The 15,406-nt window shown below is 40.9% G+C and overlaps 2 protein-coding genes across 2 annotated transcripts; both read left to right on the forward strand.

Annotated features, from left to right (window-relative positions):
* Window positions 1-2,260: 2,260 nt before the first annotated feature.
* LOC147445365 (uncharacterized) lies at window positions 2,261-3,114 on the forward strand. The gene is made up of 2 exons (XM_086526012.1): window positions 2,261-2,520; window positions 2,553-3,114. The coding sequence occupies exons 1-2, from the start codon at window positions 2,261-2,263 to the stop codon at window positions 3,112-3,114; spliced, it is 822 nt and encodes a 273-aa protein (XP_086382138.1).
* Window positions 3,115-9,901: 6,787 nt separating this feature from the next.
* Window positions 9,902-10,381, forward strand: LOC147445366 (uncharacterized). The gene has a single exon (XM_086526013.1). The coding sequence runs from the start codon at window positions 9,902-9,904 to the stop codon at window positions 10,379-10,381; it is 480 nt and encodes a 159-aa protein (XP_086382139.1).
* Window positions 10,382-15,406: the final 5,025 nt, after the last annotated feature.

A 15,406-nucleotide genomic window follows, 5' to 3' on the forward strand; every position in this document is an offset into this window, starting at 1 on the left:
TAAATGTAGCAAAGTTAGTTTGGGCAATAAGGAGAACAGAACCTGGGCGAAAGATGACTTGTTTTGGTGTAGTGTCAAAAGATGGAGATCGATGTGGGCAGTTCATTAATGCCTGTTCAACGGATGCCAAAATAGGGGTGCCAGTTCCTCGTTTTTGGGGTCGCAGGAAATATCCTCCATCTGGTTCACAATTGGGAGGCCTTGTGGAAGGGTTCATTTGGTTTTGTAATTACAATAAAATGCACACCTGGAAGGTTCACAACATAGTCGAAGGGCCACTAGGTCCAGCTCCCGGTGTTTGGGTGGTCGCAGAGGGCACAAATTTGCAACCTCAAGAGGTAACGCAACTGCAAGACAATGGTTTTGTTTTGCGAGCAGGAGTTGCATCAGCATCAAGAATGCATGAAATAGTTCCATTGAACTAAAGAGTTGCTAGCAGCATCCGTCCCAAATTTAGAGATGGAAAGATTTTGAAATGGAGATCACGATTAACAAAGGAGTTTCATGGCAAGATTGAAGTGGGTAGAACCATGGCAGCAGAGTTGGTGCGAGAGGTCATTGTGGTTTGCAATGAAACACATGTTTTCTATGTTAATATTGTGGGGTCAAGTGCAAAGGGGGGGTTTCTAATCACTGAGCAAAAAAAATCAAGCGAAGATAAATCTGAGCAGATTGAAACAAGAGTAACAATGGTGAAAGAAAATTATTATGCCATGCACATTACTTTCACTACCACGAACCTGACACTTAGTCGACAGAAAAAGATATTTTAGAAGCATTATGAAAATTGAATACTCGAGACACACGCAGTCTCTTCATACTTGAAACGTATATAATTCATTTTCATGTGGCATACCTCCTCTCAAAAATAGCCCACCAACAATTTGGCACCTAGATTTTGCAAAAATGTCAACACACAACCTCGTAAGCCTACAATGCCATATGAGAGCCTCCTAAAGCTTGAAACAACTCCACTTTTGTAAGCAAGAAAAAACAAGTTCCTAAAGCAAGCGGAAAAAAATGCACTCTCACTCTCTCTCCTCTCAACTTCGCAGTGCAACATCCTTGAGTTGCCCTCCCTTTCCACTTGGCTTGATCTGCTCATGTTGCTTCTGGAACCACTTTCCGTGAGAACAAATTCTTGTCTAACTAGACTTTCGTGATCATTAAATAGAAGCGATCGGATCTAGAGCCAAATGCAAGTTCTTTTTCACAGGAAAGGCCCAAGTCTCAAGTGCATTTGCCTCCTAGATGGAGAGGTAAAGTCATGAAGCAACAATTTCTTAAAAGCTCCTACTACTGAAAACACCCATGGTCCTAGGATATTCAGGCCAAGATTAAAGAATATTTTAGTCCTAAATCACATAATGGAAATTTAAAGCTTCTAAAGCTTGCCAGATACTTTGCAGCAGCACGTAAACAAGAGGAACCATCGCAAGAGCACAATTGTTTCTTCTACATGCAAATGTATGTTACTACAATTTAATGCCCCAATAACTACAATCATGGAAATAAGAAAGACTTGCATTGCTCGCCATCAATTTGCAGTGGGGGCTGTACTGTCATCCATCCTCAACACCTCAATATTATGCCGTCTCACAATCATTTGCCTAAGGACACGTAGTTGACTGATCTCCTACGGCAAACCATACATCCCTTGCGTGCTATTGCCTGCTACAATAGCTCCCTGGTCTACGTCACATTTAAAAAAAAAAGAAACAACCGTCCCTGCACGAGTCCCAGTGCTCGAAAAAAACCTAGGTTTAGTGTAATCCCACCTACAAATTTTGAAATTTACCTCTAAATTTTATATTTGAAGGTGAAAAAACCTACAAAATTTAAAAATTTTGGTGTAATTCAATGTAAAAACCTTCAAATTATGTCAATTTACGTGTGTTGTTTCACATATGCACTACGCATGACACTACCCTTCCCTGGTTTGTTGCTGCAACCATTCCGCGCTGGCGCGGACTGGTTATAGCAGCAAACCAGAGAGGGGTCATTTTTATAAAAAGAAAACGTGGGGCTTGCTGCGAGAGAGAGAGAGAGAGAGAGAGAGAGAGAGCGCTACCCTCGTCCTGCAGGTGGCCCTCATTGGGATCTCCACCTTGTGCACAGAGAGAGAGAGAGAGAGAGAGAGAGAGAGAGAGAGAGAGAGAGAGAAGTGGCAATCCCTTCTCTTCCACTTTGTCTGTTAAGGTTTGGGATCCCATGCGGGCTGCTTCATTTGCTTCGGCGTTGTTTGACAAGATCTTAGCTTATGAAGCTTGTGTTTGTGCCGCAGGCTCTGCGCTTCCTGGGCCTTCTCGGTCCTTCACTTGCATGCACCTGCTTGAAGCTCATCGTTAGCAGCCAGCCCGTGCCGAGAGAGAGAGAGGCCCCAGGTCGTTGGCCAAAGGTGGCTGGACAAGCAAGCAGAGGCATCAGTGCTGTTTGTGGTGTTTGGGAGCTTCTACCCTACGTAAAAGCTCCTACAGACCCTCACGGCTACCTCTCCCTCTCCCTGCTTGTCCCGACCTCGTTTTTCCTTGACCCTACCTCGTGTTGCACAGTCGTGTCACCTCTCCATCTCTGAGCGCCCTGCTGAGCATTGTGACGCCCCTCTTGTCACCCCTGCTCTGTCCCGTCACCCGCTTGCTTTGTCCCACCTCAACGCTACCCTGCCTGCGTCCTGCTCTGCATTACGACGCCCTCTTGGCCTATCGTGCCTCAGCACTACCATGCTTGCATCCTTTGCCTGCAGCACACCTTCACTGGCATCTCCACCGGGCAAGCCCAACACCCAATGCAGAGGGAGGGAGGCGATGGACTAGAGTCACTTTTGTGCTGAGTGTCATGGCACAAGGAGCGCTAAAAGTCGCCGAGATGGAGGAAGAGAGGATCTGTATCAAGCCCCTGGGCCCTGCTTCTCGTTCGCGGCTCTGGCTTTTTGTCTTTCTCTACAATGATGTCACTCTCCTGCTGATGACTTTGATGTGGGAGCTTGCACTCGCTTTGTTATTCCCATGGATTCGGACGGTTGTGCATCGTGCATCACATTTGTCTCTGCCAATGACATGTGCTCCAACTATGCCATTTTGTATTGGCCCTTGTGCGGTAGGATGTTCAAGCTAGGTTTTAAATCTTTGAAAATGTAGAAATCTTGCAGATGCAGGTTGATGATTATCGACCCTTCACATGGAGGTAAAGGCACTCAACCTTGTAGTTGAATGTATACATCATAATGTGCTGAGCAATTCTTTGAGGAAGTGATTGCCATGCCATTGCACCGTCAAGATTAATTTCAGGGAGGTGATAAATCAAAAGAGAGAGAGAGGAATTTCCTATTACCAAAATGTCCCTCTAATTTGTGGTTATTCTCAGAATACCCCTCACCAAAAATTCCCAAAATACCTTTCAATTTCTTCAAATTTCCCAGAATACTCCTTGCTTGGAAATTTCTCTGTCCAAAAATGTTTTTCTATCATGACCGCGCATGACATTTAAACATCTCTAAAAACAAAGTTTTGAAGTTTTTTCTAACTTCTCATAGGAAAATTGGTTCTTTCTCAATAGAAGATGATATAACTAGGATTTGATATGGTATTGTGGTCTCTTAAAATGAAATTGCTAATCTTTTATAGATACGAATGTCTCTACTTGTGACCCCATTACTAAATAGTTTCATCTAAAAAACTTAAAAATAACTCTTCCTTGTCAGAAATATAAGTATATGCAAAAATCTAGGCTAACCCATCCCAAATGGTACAAGAGTATACTAGGAAATTTTGAAATTTAAGGGGTACTTTGCGAATTTCCAACAAATTACACGGGTATTTTGGTAATTTTCCCTAAACAATATCATCATCCTCATTAGATTCTATGTTTTGAGGTTTACGTAAGATCATACATGCATATCTCCTGTTTTGACCTACTAAAAATCTCTATTAATGATGAGTCCTTTCTAAAGAAATTGCTAGGATACTAGCATCCAACTATGCCTCACATACTTGTTCGGAGAGAGAAGGGTACTAACCAGAGTTGTACTTTGCCAACATAGTAGTGCACACCCTTGTCGACACATTCCCTTTTCTAGGAGGCACATGCAAGAGAGAGAGAGAGAGAGAGAGAGAGAGAGAGAGAGAGTCTCGATAAGGCCACAAAAATAATAGATAGGCTCAACATTCTTGGAGGGGCAGATCATATTATAATTTTGATCAACTCTAGCATCTTGATGTATCGTTCCAAATTCTAATTGTTTTTGAAAGAAAGATGAATGAGCAATTTCTACTAGGGCAACAAGTGCCCACAAAAAAAGGTACAAATTTTGGTAGATAATGGCTATTATTTTGGTGAAATACGCTCGATTTTTGGTTTGCTCGAAGAAACTTGCTTGGTGTTTGGTAAAACTCGTGCAAAGGGAGTGACATACTCTGTGACAATGCCAGATTTTCCTAGATGTACTTGCGAGGATTTTCAAAACCGAGAAAGCAAGCGCTTTGTGTATATGCCATGTAAGCACATTTACTTCATATTTCTACAAGTACTTGGCCTTGACCCTCATGCTCATGAATTCATGCATCAGGCGGCTTTAACGAAATTGGAGTTAGTCCAAGCACTTGGAGGTTCATGGGTGCTGATGCAACCTTAAAGGCTTGTGGACCTTGCTTTGATTTTATAGTAGTAGCTTTTTTGGTGATATGTGCTTATGGCTATTAACTTTTGCCCCAAATATTCCAGTACGGCAGTATTTTTTTTGTTGCACACTCCATTTTGATATGTAGATGCAATACACCTTTTTGGTTAATTTCAATGTTGATGGAAGGTTTTTGGCATGTGTTAGAGATAGAACAATTTAAAATAATTTTTTTAGGTTAAGAAACTAGGTAGGGAGTATCTCTAACCAGCAAAAATCCAAGATATTGTGGTGTGTTGTTGACTCTGCCTACACATCCAAACCAAGTGTGCCTCTCTCTCATCCGGCACCTCCTTATATTACCATCAAGCAGTTACAACCATAACATGTCTGACCACACTAGGTGGCCGGACTCCACCTTCACAACCACACACCACAATATATACAACTAATATATTGCACAAGGATATAAAAAAACATTGTAAGTTTTGCAAAGTTTATGGTTTGCATAATTTTGTATTACAAGGATATCAAGAAAAAGTTTGCGGTTTGCGTAATTTTGTATTGCAAGGATATCAAAAAAAATTATGGTTTGCGTAAATTTGTATTGCAACTAATATATTGGACAAGGATATCAAAAACATTTGTCTTGCAAACATATCAAAAAAAAGTTTATGGTTTGCGTAATTTTGTATTGCAACTAATGTATTGCACAAGGATATCCAAAAAATTGTTAGTTTTGCTCAGTTTATGGTTTGCTCGCTTTTATTGGCTCGGATTTGGGGATTCCCCGTATAGCGCACACACACACACACACACACACATGGTACATATGAACAGGTGAGGATAGTCAGAGTGTTAAGGTGATTTTGCTTGGGTGAGGTGGCTCACTATGGCAAATATGGATAGCCAAAAAATGGCTATCATTAGCCCCCCTAAATAATGGTACATTCATGTACCATTTAGCTGATCAAAGGTAATGTCGATCTTTGTCTACTTTCATCTTTCTTGTCTACTTTCTTGAAGTAATTTTGATGTATGATTAGAAAACCTTGTGCACAACAAAATATTTTCTACAAAGCCAATGGCATGATGTAGTGAAGTGAGTGAGTAAACCTTCTCCATTAAGAAAAGTTTGCAAATCAAACCCCAAGATCAAAGATCTTAAAGTTTTTCTCTCAAAGAGAGATATATTGTATGGAATTGCTTACTGAATTTGGTTGAAGAAACTTGTAGCTCTTATTGTTGTCCATCATTGCTTCCTCTTGTGTAAAGTTGATGTATCTAATATGGACTTCAAGAGCTTGTATTAGCATATCTCTAAATTGTAGCTCATAAAAGTCATTCAACCTGGGTAGGTTCATCAACTTAAAAATTCCATTACCTTCATGATTTAGGAAAGCTTGACCCATGCTTCCAACTGCTATTGGAAGATGTTGCAAATAGTTTACCACATACGTACATAATAGACAAAGGTTTTTATTTCTTCCAACACATTGGAAGAGAATAGATTATGATTAGGATTGATGAAATATCCACATGTAGCAATCAACAAGTTTTCCATCTATGATGAAGACCACAAGCATCACAATGTGAGACCTCCATACACCAAATAGCCAAATAAAGAAGGTTTGTAAACATCTTCTATCAATCACCAAGTGTTCATGTTCTCCAAAGCTTAAGAGGGTCTGTGCCCAGGATGAAAATCATATGTAAAGAGAGAAGAGGTTGAGTCTGAAGAGGTGAAGCCCATTGTGAAGTTGATTGAGGATTCAAAGTTTTGGATTTTCTTGCCAGGAGACTCTCCCATTAATGAAAAGCCACCCACTTATACACCATTAAAGAGAATAATAGTCTTTTGATAGTTTCCTCTTGTGATTCTACTTTTTGCTACTTTCCCAAGTTTTTTATCCACTTCTAACCCCCCCCCCCCCCCCCCCCCCCCCCCCCCCTCCTCTGCAAAGTTGAAACTCCTCATTGTGTACTACATCAAAAGTTGATGGATATTTTTCTAAACTTGTGAAATTTAAAGTTCTTCCATGCTTAGCACACAACACACTTCTTGAAGATCATCCTCACATTGATTCACTTTACACTCTTCTACTTTGTTTTGGAGTAGACTTTCATGTCCATAGTCTTCTCTCTACAATCAATGTAGTCCATGATCTCCCTACCTATGATTTCCTCTTCATCTTCACTTCTTTTAAACAAGAAGCACTCTTAAAGATTTCGGGGGTTTCTGATCACTGAGCAAAAAGAATCGAGCAAAGACAAATTTGAGCAAATTGACACAATACTAACAATGGTGAAAGAAAAAATTTATGTCATGCACATACTTTCATTACACAAATCTAACACTCAATCGACAAAAAATGAGATTTTAGAACCATTATGAAAATTGAATACATGAGGCACAAGAAATCTCTTCCCACTTGAAACATATACAATTCAATTCCATGTGGCATACCTCGTCTCAAAAATAGGTTGTAAAAAATTTGGCAAGCTTCAGTTTACTAATTACCAAAAGTTCAAGTCAAGACTTCTCATCTCGCTTAAGTTCGTTGGCAACCTGTGCAACATTGTCTTCTAAGTTGCCTCTTAATTCTTTGAGCCCTCCTAATTGCAAATTTAAGGATAAAATAAAGCTTGAAGAAGTGCCTTGCAAGACCTCCAAAAGGCTGCTTTATCTGATCATTTTGCTTTTGGAACCCTTTCCTTAAAGACAATTTCTTGCCTAACGAGTCTATTGTGAGATTAGTAGATAGAAACAATACGACCCAGAGCCAAATGCAAGTTCTTCTACATAGGAAAGGTCCAAGTCTAGCTCATGTGCATTTGCATGTTGGATGCAGAGATAAAGTCATGAAGCAACAATTCCTTAAAAGCTTCTATATTGTGAGTGCTCTCACTATTAAAAACACCCAAGGCCATGTCACAACTAGAGAATAATTTAATACTAGGATATCCAGGAAAGATTGAAAGAATCTTTTAGTCCTAGCTCATAGAATGGTGATTTACAACTTCCAAAGCCTGCAAGATCTTTTGCAGCAATAGGTAAACAAGAGAAACCATCACAAGAATGGGGGTACAATAGAACTGTTTCTTCTACATGCCGAGGTCTATGGTTACAATCCAAAGTCCCTCCAATCTATTACAGTACTGTTGTCTGTCACTTAGGATAAATTTTGGACTGTAAGCGAACGTCATTTGCGCTATGGGGTATACCATGTTGGAATGAATTGAGAGTGTTGGTTCGAATCTTGACTTATGTTAAACAGAGTTCGTGCTCATTCGTAGCATACCCTAGTTCGGATCCCGAGCTGTGTTGAACAGAGTTCGTGCTCATTTGTAGCCTATATATGTTCAAACATGTTTGGTGGAATGAATTGCTGACTAGTTAATCTACTAAGCATGTTGTCCCTACGGCTACATGGCAGGCTCTCAAGGATCCCACATTCTTGAGAGTCTGATATTTAGCAAAAGCGGGATTTTGTGGGCATGATTCTATGGGCAGGAAGCAGGAAATGGGCAAAACGCATAAATTGTAGGTGCGAGTAAGATAAACGACAACAAAAAATAAGTCATTCATAAAAGTTTGGAATCCAACTCATTTTGACAAATGCTATTTTTTTCAAGGGAAAATTACCAAAGTACCCCTCTAATTTGTGGAAGTTTCCAAAATACCCCTCAAATTTTAGAAATTCCCAAAATACCCTTGTATCTATTTTGGTTGGATCCTTCAAGATTTTCTAATATTTATTCCTTTTTGACAATTGAGACCTGCTGTGAGTGCTTAGCATGTAATTTGTTACAAATTATCTCACAAAAAAGGCAATTATGTTCAAAAATAATGAAGCAACTCGTCTCCAAAGCTTACATAACCAACTCAAATTCTAGTTTTAGCATCTTGTATTGATTGACAATCAGTCTTCTTATGAAAGATTTAAAAAAAAAAAATCTTTGGAGAAATTTAATCTCAAAAGTCGGCGTATTTTGGGAATTTTGGAAAATCTATAGGGCATTTTGGAAATTTAAGACAAAATATCTGGGGTAATTTTCCTCTTTTGTAAATGACCCTACCTGCACTCGTTTGCTATTGCAACCAGTCCGCGCCGACACGGAATGGCTGTAGCTGCATACCAGGGAGCCAAGGAGCGTGGGGTGCCACAGGCAAGCTCGACAAAGGGGCTTCTAGCAGTCGAAGAGCTCTTGGGTAAGGCAATTTTGTGGGTGAGAATTCGGCAGATTGCAGGCATTGGACGGACATCAAAATGCTCATAAGTGCGACGTCAGATTGCAGTGGAGGATGAGCCGGACAGGAAGGACAGTGGAGGAGTAGGTAGAGGTGAACACAAGGGGCTCTCTTTCTCAGAGCTGCTCATCTCTCACCAAAATGGAGGCTTACCATTGAATTAAACCACAGAACCATCTCTCTCTCTCTCTCTCTCTCTCTCTCTCTCTCTCTCTAAATTTTTTTATAAAAAAAAGGACCATACCCGCATGAACCTACCCGGCCCTGGTTTGCTGCTGCAACCAGTCCGGGCCGGTGCGGACTGGTTGCTGCTCCAAACCAGATTTAGCAGCAACAAGTCCGCACCGGCGCGGACTGGTTGCAGCAGCGAACCAGGGCCGGGTAGGTTCATGCGGGTAAGGATGAGCTTTAGTGATGAGACGGACAGAGGCAGGCACTCTCAACCCTAACCTTCCCTGAGCCTCCCTCAACGCTCAGCCTCAGCCTCCCTCAACACTGTGCCACTCTCAGGTGAGCGCTGCAGGCCGTGCCACCCTCAGTGAAGAGAGAGAGAGGGAGAGAGAGAGAGGGAGAGAGAGTTTTCCTGCAAGCAGTTTCTGGAGAAGAATTTGCCGAGCTGCAGGCCTTACCACCCTCAGTGGAGAGAGAGAGAGAGTGTGTGTTTCTGCGAGTGGTCCTTTGGTTCGAGGGACGAGGGGAGGGAAGAGATGACCGTCACGCGCACGCACACACAAGCGCCTGCAGCATCATCCGCTTAATTTTCATCGACAGCTTACAGAAGGCATGCGGCGATGGACTCATAAATGATTCTTTGCATGATGTCCAGGCTTTCGCCATAGCTAGGAGCTTGGTCTGAAATCGTTACTTCTTGTACCGTAGCAAAAACATGCACGCCATTGAAGAAGGTGGTCAAGAGGAGATTATTCATCTATTGTTGCGCAAGAGACAGTAGACTTCATCATATTTGTAACAGTCACTCAAGCCACATTTCATGTGACCCCTGAATAGCTATTGCTATTGCTACTCATGTGTAGATGAAATCCCAATGTGGATCAGCTCGGATGCGTCAGACAAGAACGTCACCCTCAGTGATTTCAAAATTTCATGTGACTCGAGGGCCGATAATATCTATTGCTACCAACAATAGTAGCTACTATGATGACATTGAGGTGGACATGGATCCTGAGAAAATGCTCAAACCGAAAGACACAAACACATTCCAAGCAACCATCCAAAAAGTGATGCCTGAGGGATATTGGGTCACCATGCCCAGTGGACGCGAAGCATTTTTTCCGGCCCAAGACTTGGGCTTCTTGGGTGGCATGGAGAAACTGCAGCAGCTATTCCAGCATGGACAAGATGTTATAGTGCGTGTTGTGACTCGCGACAGCTCTGGTCAAGAGGTGCTCTCGCATAAGAAGCCTAATCCTAACAAGCTAGATCCCCCACCCAAACCTCTCCGTAAGGCATTTGAGGGTGGCCATAGGCCTCGCTCATCATCAAGGTATAGCTAAACTTAGGTGCCTTTCTGAACTTGTATATGGTTTCTCAATGATCCCTTTGTAACTTGTTTAGAAATTTCACAAGCAGAGATCAAAGTTGTCATTCTTACGGATTTTTCATTTCCCGGATGATTTGAATAGCAATGTAAGGCAGATGTATGAGACATGTCTTGCGGGCGAGCGAGCGAGAGAGAGAGAGAGAGAGAGAGAGAGAGAGAGAGAGAGAGAGAGAGAGAGAGAGAGAGAGAGAGAGTCAACTTGGGTGTGGGCCTCATGAGCATGAGCTTGTTCCTCACCCCTCAATACTATACTTCCTAAAATTATCTCTTTAAAATTTCCATAGTATGAAGATTACTCCTTCACCAAGCCTATCCTATCTTGCTCTCTGACCCTGCCCTCACTGCCATGCAATCCCCCCACTAGGTAGCGTCTTCTTCTACCCTGGCTGGCGACCCTCGTTTACGTGCGGTTGGTGAAAACTCCTCCCCTCAGTAATGCAACAAGGCTGCTTGTGGAAACCTCTTGTCCCTGTCTGCTCTGTGGTGCTACAACATAGGAAGAGAGGCGAGCGCCACGAGAGAGAGAGAGAGAGAGAGAGAGAGAGAGAGAGAGAGAGAGTGCTATGCTCTGTCGAGGGTGTTTAGAATAAAAGGTCTTCACATTTGATCCAATAAGGCATGGTGGAATATTTGTATGTCAACTAAAGTGGGTACGGTTTATATTAGTTTGCTCTTCAAGGCGGCCTAGTGTTTGGGAAAAGGCTTTAGCCTTGAGCTAGTTGAAAAATCAAAACAACATGTTGAAGAGAAGGGAAGAAGGAGGAAATCCACTAGATTGATACTATAATAATGCAACTTCATCTTTGGTATCTTCTCATAAGAATCAAGATATTTTATTATTTTGTTATCATGGATTTCTCATAGCTAGACTTTACCTCATGCTTGGTTTTTCAACATAAATGAGTGTGTTAATTACAATGAGTATATGGATTACATGATAAATGTGTAAAATACGATCGTTAATAGTGATTGTGCAGTGGTTTAAGGGGTTGTTTATTGTTTTGAAAACTTGGGTGTGGTCCTACAAGTAGGAGAGTCTCTCAAAGAAAAGGAAGAGGGTCTCTATCTCACGATCCTCTATGCAGTGATCAAGTGTGCTCCGTGTTAGTCACTCGGGGGCTTCACTACGTGTAAAACTACCATATCACGTGCGTTCAAGACATGTTTCTAAAACCACTTATCTGTGAATTTTGTTAAGAATATAATGTACCCTTTTCTTTTCAAATCTGTAATTTTTTTTCAAATTTGAAAAAATAATGCCCTTCTGTATATATATTTCTGTAAGTTTCAAGAACTTTAAATACCCTTCTGTTGAACTCACGTGATAGGTTACATTTTTATTAGGTGACCTCCCCGGGGTTAGTCACATAGGACTTTGATGACAATGATCTTCGTGGGATGAGAGTGAGAGCACAAACATTGGCTTGAGGTCATTGAATGAAGAAGTAGATGCTTACATAGCTAGGAGGGAGGCAACCTTGAAATCGGCTCCAATCTTGGTTCCATGGGATTAGTCATCATGGGATTTGAGTTTAATTGTGGAATTAGTTTTCAACAATGGAAAACCCGCTTGCACTTTTGCAATTTACTCTAAGTTAAAAAGAATGTTTGAAGGGAGTTGCTCGATTATTTTGTTGCTCGGAAATGCTTGCTCGCCAATCTGTATAACCCAAGATTTCAAAGTTAGCTTTGAGGTCTTCATTCTCCATAGAGTTGCATTGCATAGAATCTTTCTTTGTTTTGAAAAGAATTTGGTCCATTAAAAGGTTGGATGTATCCATTATTGAGTCATCCTCAATGCCATTTGAGATATCTTGTGCTGATTGTTGTAGGCTTGTGATGAAGGTAGAAGAAAGAGATACCACATTTGAATATTTATCACACCTTCAGCACTGGAATCATCAATTTGCATTTAAACATCATCTTCAATATTTGTTGAAGTAAAGAACGATGACAAAGGAGATGATTCCTTGACAGAGACACTTTTCTAATGGTCAGTTCTTTCGGCATGATGGAAACCATTTTTGATGGAAGTACTTATGAAACTTTCTTTGCGCAATAGAGACTGTTTCTTCAAAGGTATAGGATTCACAACAAGTAACCTTTGTCTTTAGGAAACGAGACAATCCCGCGATAGATTGATGATCCCAAAATAAATTGATCCATTTTTACATAATCTGGAAATGTAGAATTAAATCCACACCTTGCCCATTATCGAGAAAAATCCTCCTTATAAGCATAGTAGTCTTCACCATGTTGTTGAAGTCTCCTGAATGAAGCCATGATTGCTCCATTGTTGACACTTTAGAGAATCTCGTCTTCAAGGCCTTGAAATTTTGGGTATATCCATCTTAGATCTGAGAAGACATACTCCAAAACCATTGCTCAACATTTCCTCTAAGGCATAGCAACAAAAAAATCGTTTTCTCAATATCATCCCTTTTCCCAAGGATATGGAAATTATTTTAAAATCAACAAGAAAATCATCAACATCTTCTTCAAAATTCCCAAAGAAGATTGGGATATCCTCAAAGGTATAGCATGTCATAGTAGTCACTTAATGCTAGAACCAAACAAAGGTTAGTTCCAAACAATTATTTTTGCTCATGACATTCAATTAACCACACACATCCTTGAAAGGTATAGCGTTGTTAGGAGTTTTTTGGAAGAAGTGATTGCACATATGTACATACACATGCATGGTGCATTGAATAAAGGATTGCCCATTTTTCAGAGCCAGGTGGTTACGTGGGGCCCACATGTGTACAGGTAGGACAGCATGTACATAGTGCATCCATTTTCATTATCACCAGCCTCAGCTTGAGCTTGTCTCTTTTTCAATTATGTTTGAGCCTTGGCTGTCTTTTTCGTATGGATGGCACGTAGCTCCTCTTGGCTTAAAGGATCATAGTATCTTTTAAATTTGCTCCCATTGAGGAATCCAATGGTTTCAACTCCATCAAGAGTCTCCACACGAATGGTTCCTTGTGGGGTGATCTCACATACTCTATATGGTCCTTTTCCCGCATATTTCAACTTTTTCTTTTCGTTACGCACTCCATACATAAGGACTTTATCACCAACATTGATATCTTTGTTCTTTAGATGACGGTCAAACCATTTCTTCCTCCTATCTTTCTCCACAAGTGCATTTTGCACAGCTAATTGCCTCTCTTCATCTAGCCTTTCAAGGATATATAATCGCTCAACTAAGGGGTTACCATACCAACCTTCTTGAGAAGCTACTCGAAGACTAGGAATGACAAAGTCCCATGGCATAACCGCTTCTTGGCCATACACCATCTTGAATGGTGTGCAGTTAATGGCAACTTTATACGCAGTACGATAAGCCCATAGAGCTGATGTAAGCTTTAAATCCCAATTTGTGCGATGAGCTTCCACCGTTTTGGTTAAGATAGAGATTAAGGTCTTATTGGTGCTCTCAGCTTGGCCATTTGCTTGTGGATAATAAGGTGTGGATTTATGGTGAGCTATCATAAAGTTGGTAGTGAGTTAATCTTTTATTACTCCATTTATAAAATGAGTACCATTGTCACTCACAATCTCAAAGGGACAACCAAATCTTGTAATAATGTTCTCAAAGAGAAACTTGGCAGTTGACCTTGCATCAGCCTTACGTGTCGCCCTGGCTTCCGCCCACTTTGTCACATAGTCAGTGGCAACGATAATATATCGAGATTGAGTGCTACAAGCTGCTGGACTAATTGGGCCTACAAAGTCCAAACCCCATTTTTCAAATGGTTGAGTCACTTTAACAGGATGTAAGGGCATCCTATCCTTTCGTTGTGTGATCTTGTAACGTTGGCATTCATCACATCCTTTTGCAAAAAGTGATGCATCCTTAAATAAGGTTGGCCACCAATAGCCTGATTGCAACACTTTTCTAGCTGTTAGTTCCCCTGAGAAATGTCCTCCGGCTATACCCATGTGGGCGTCTTGCAATATGTATAAATACTCATCCTCACGTGTACAATGTCTAAGAATATCATCCTTCCCTAGCCTGTAGAGAGTTCCCGCAATGAGAAAGTAAGGTTCACATTCTTTTAACAGTTTTCGAGCTCTGTCTTTATGAAGCTCTTTGGGTGGAAAACCATTAACTAGAAAGTTCACAATCTTCTCACTCCATTCAGGTATGGTTTTGACTAGGAATAGAGAAGTATCAGGCAATTCATCATCGACTCCAATAGGGGCTTCACCATTGGGTATGCGAGACAAATGATCAGCCATGACATGTCTTTTACCAGGTCTCACCACAACGGTAAAATCAAACTCAAGGAGAATTAACAACCATCGTGTAATTAATCCCGTGGAACAAGGTTTATTTACTAGATACAACAAGGCTTGATGATCAACATAGAACACAAACTTGTTGGCCAGAAGGTAGTAGCAAAATTTCTTCACTGCATAAATCATACCTAAACCTTCTTGCTCTGTAGTGGTGTAGTTCCTTTCGGCATCATTCAATTGACGACTTGCAAAGCTAATGGGGTAGTCCAGTTTATGTTCTCCTGGTTGAGTTAGAACACACCCAATAGCAAAGTTCGATGCATCAATATGCACATGAAAAATTACATTCCAATCGGGCACTCGTAGAATAGGAGCACTAGTCAAGGTCTTTTTCAATGACTCATAAGCATAGTCACACTCCGCAGTCCAGTGGAACTCAATAAGAAGCTTGTACAAAGGACGAGCTATCTCGGCAAAGTTTAAAATAAACCGTCGGTAATAACCAACATGGCCCATGAATCTTTGAACTCCCTTATAGTTTGTAGGTGGTGGCAATTAAGCAATGGCTTTAATTTTTCTCTCACCTGTGGAAATCCCATTTTTGGACACTATATGCCCTAAAATGACTCCATGTTTAACCCAAAATTGGCATTTAAAGGATTTAAGGAGATGTGATACAATCTACACTTCTCAAACACTTTTCGTAAGCATGATAGATGTTCTTTCCAAG

Source organism: Adiantum capillus-veneris, chromosome 12 (genome assembly GCF_014529385.1).
Source record: "Adiantum capillus-veneris isolate H3 chromosome 12, ASM1452938v2, whole genome shotgun sequence".
NCBI classification, from domain to species: Eukaryota; Viridiplantae; Streptophyta; class Polypodiopsida; order Polypodiales; family Pteridaceae; genus Adiantum; species Adiantum capillus-veneris.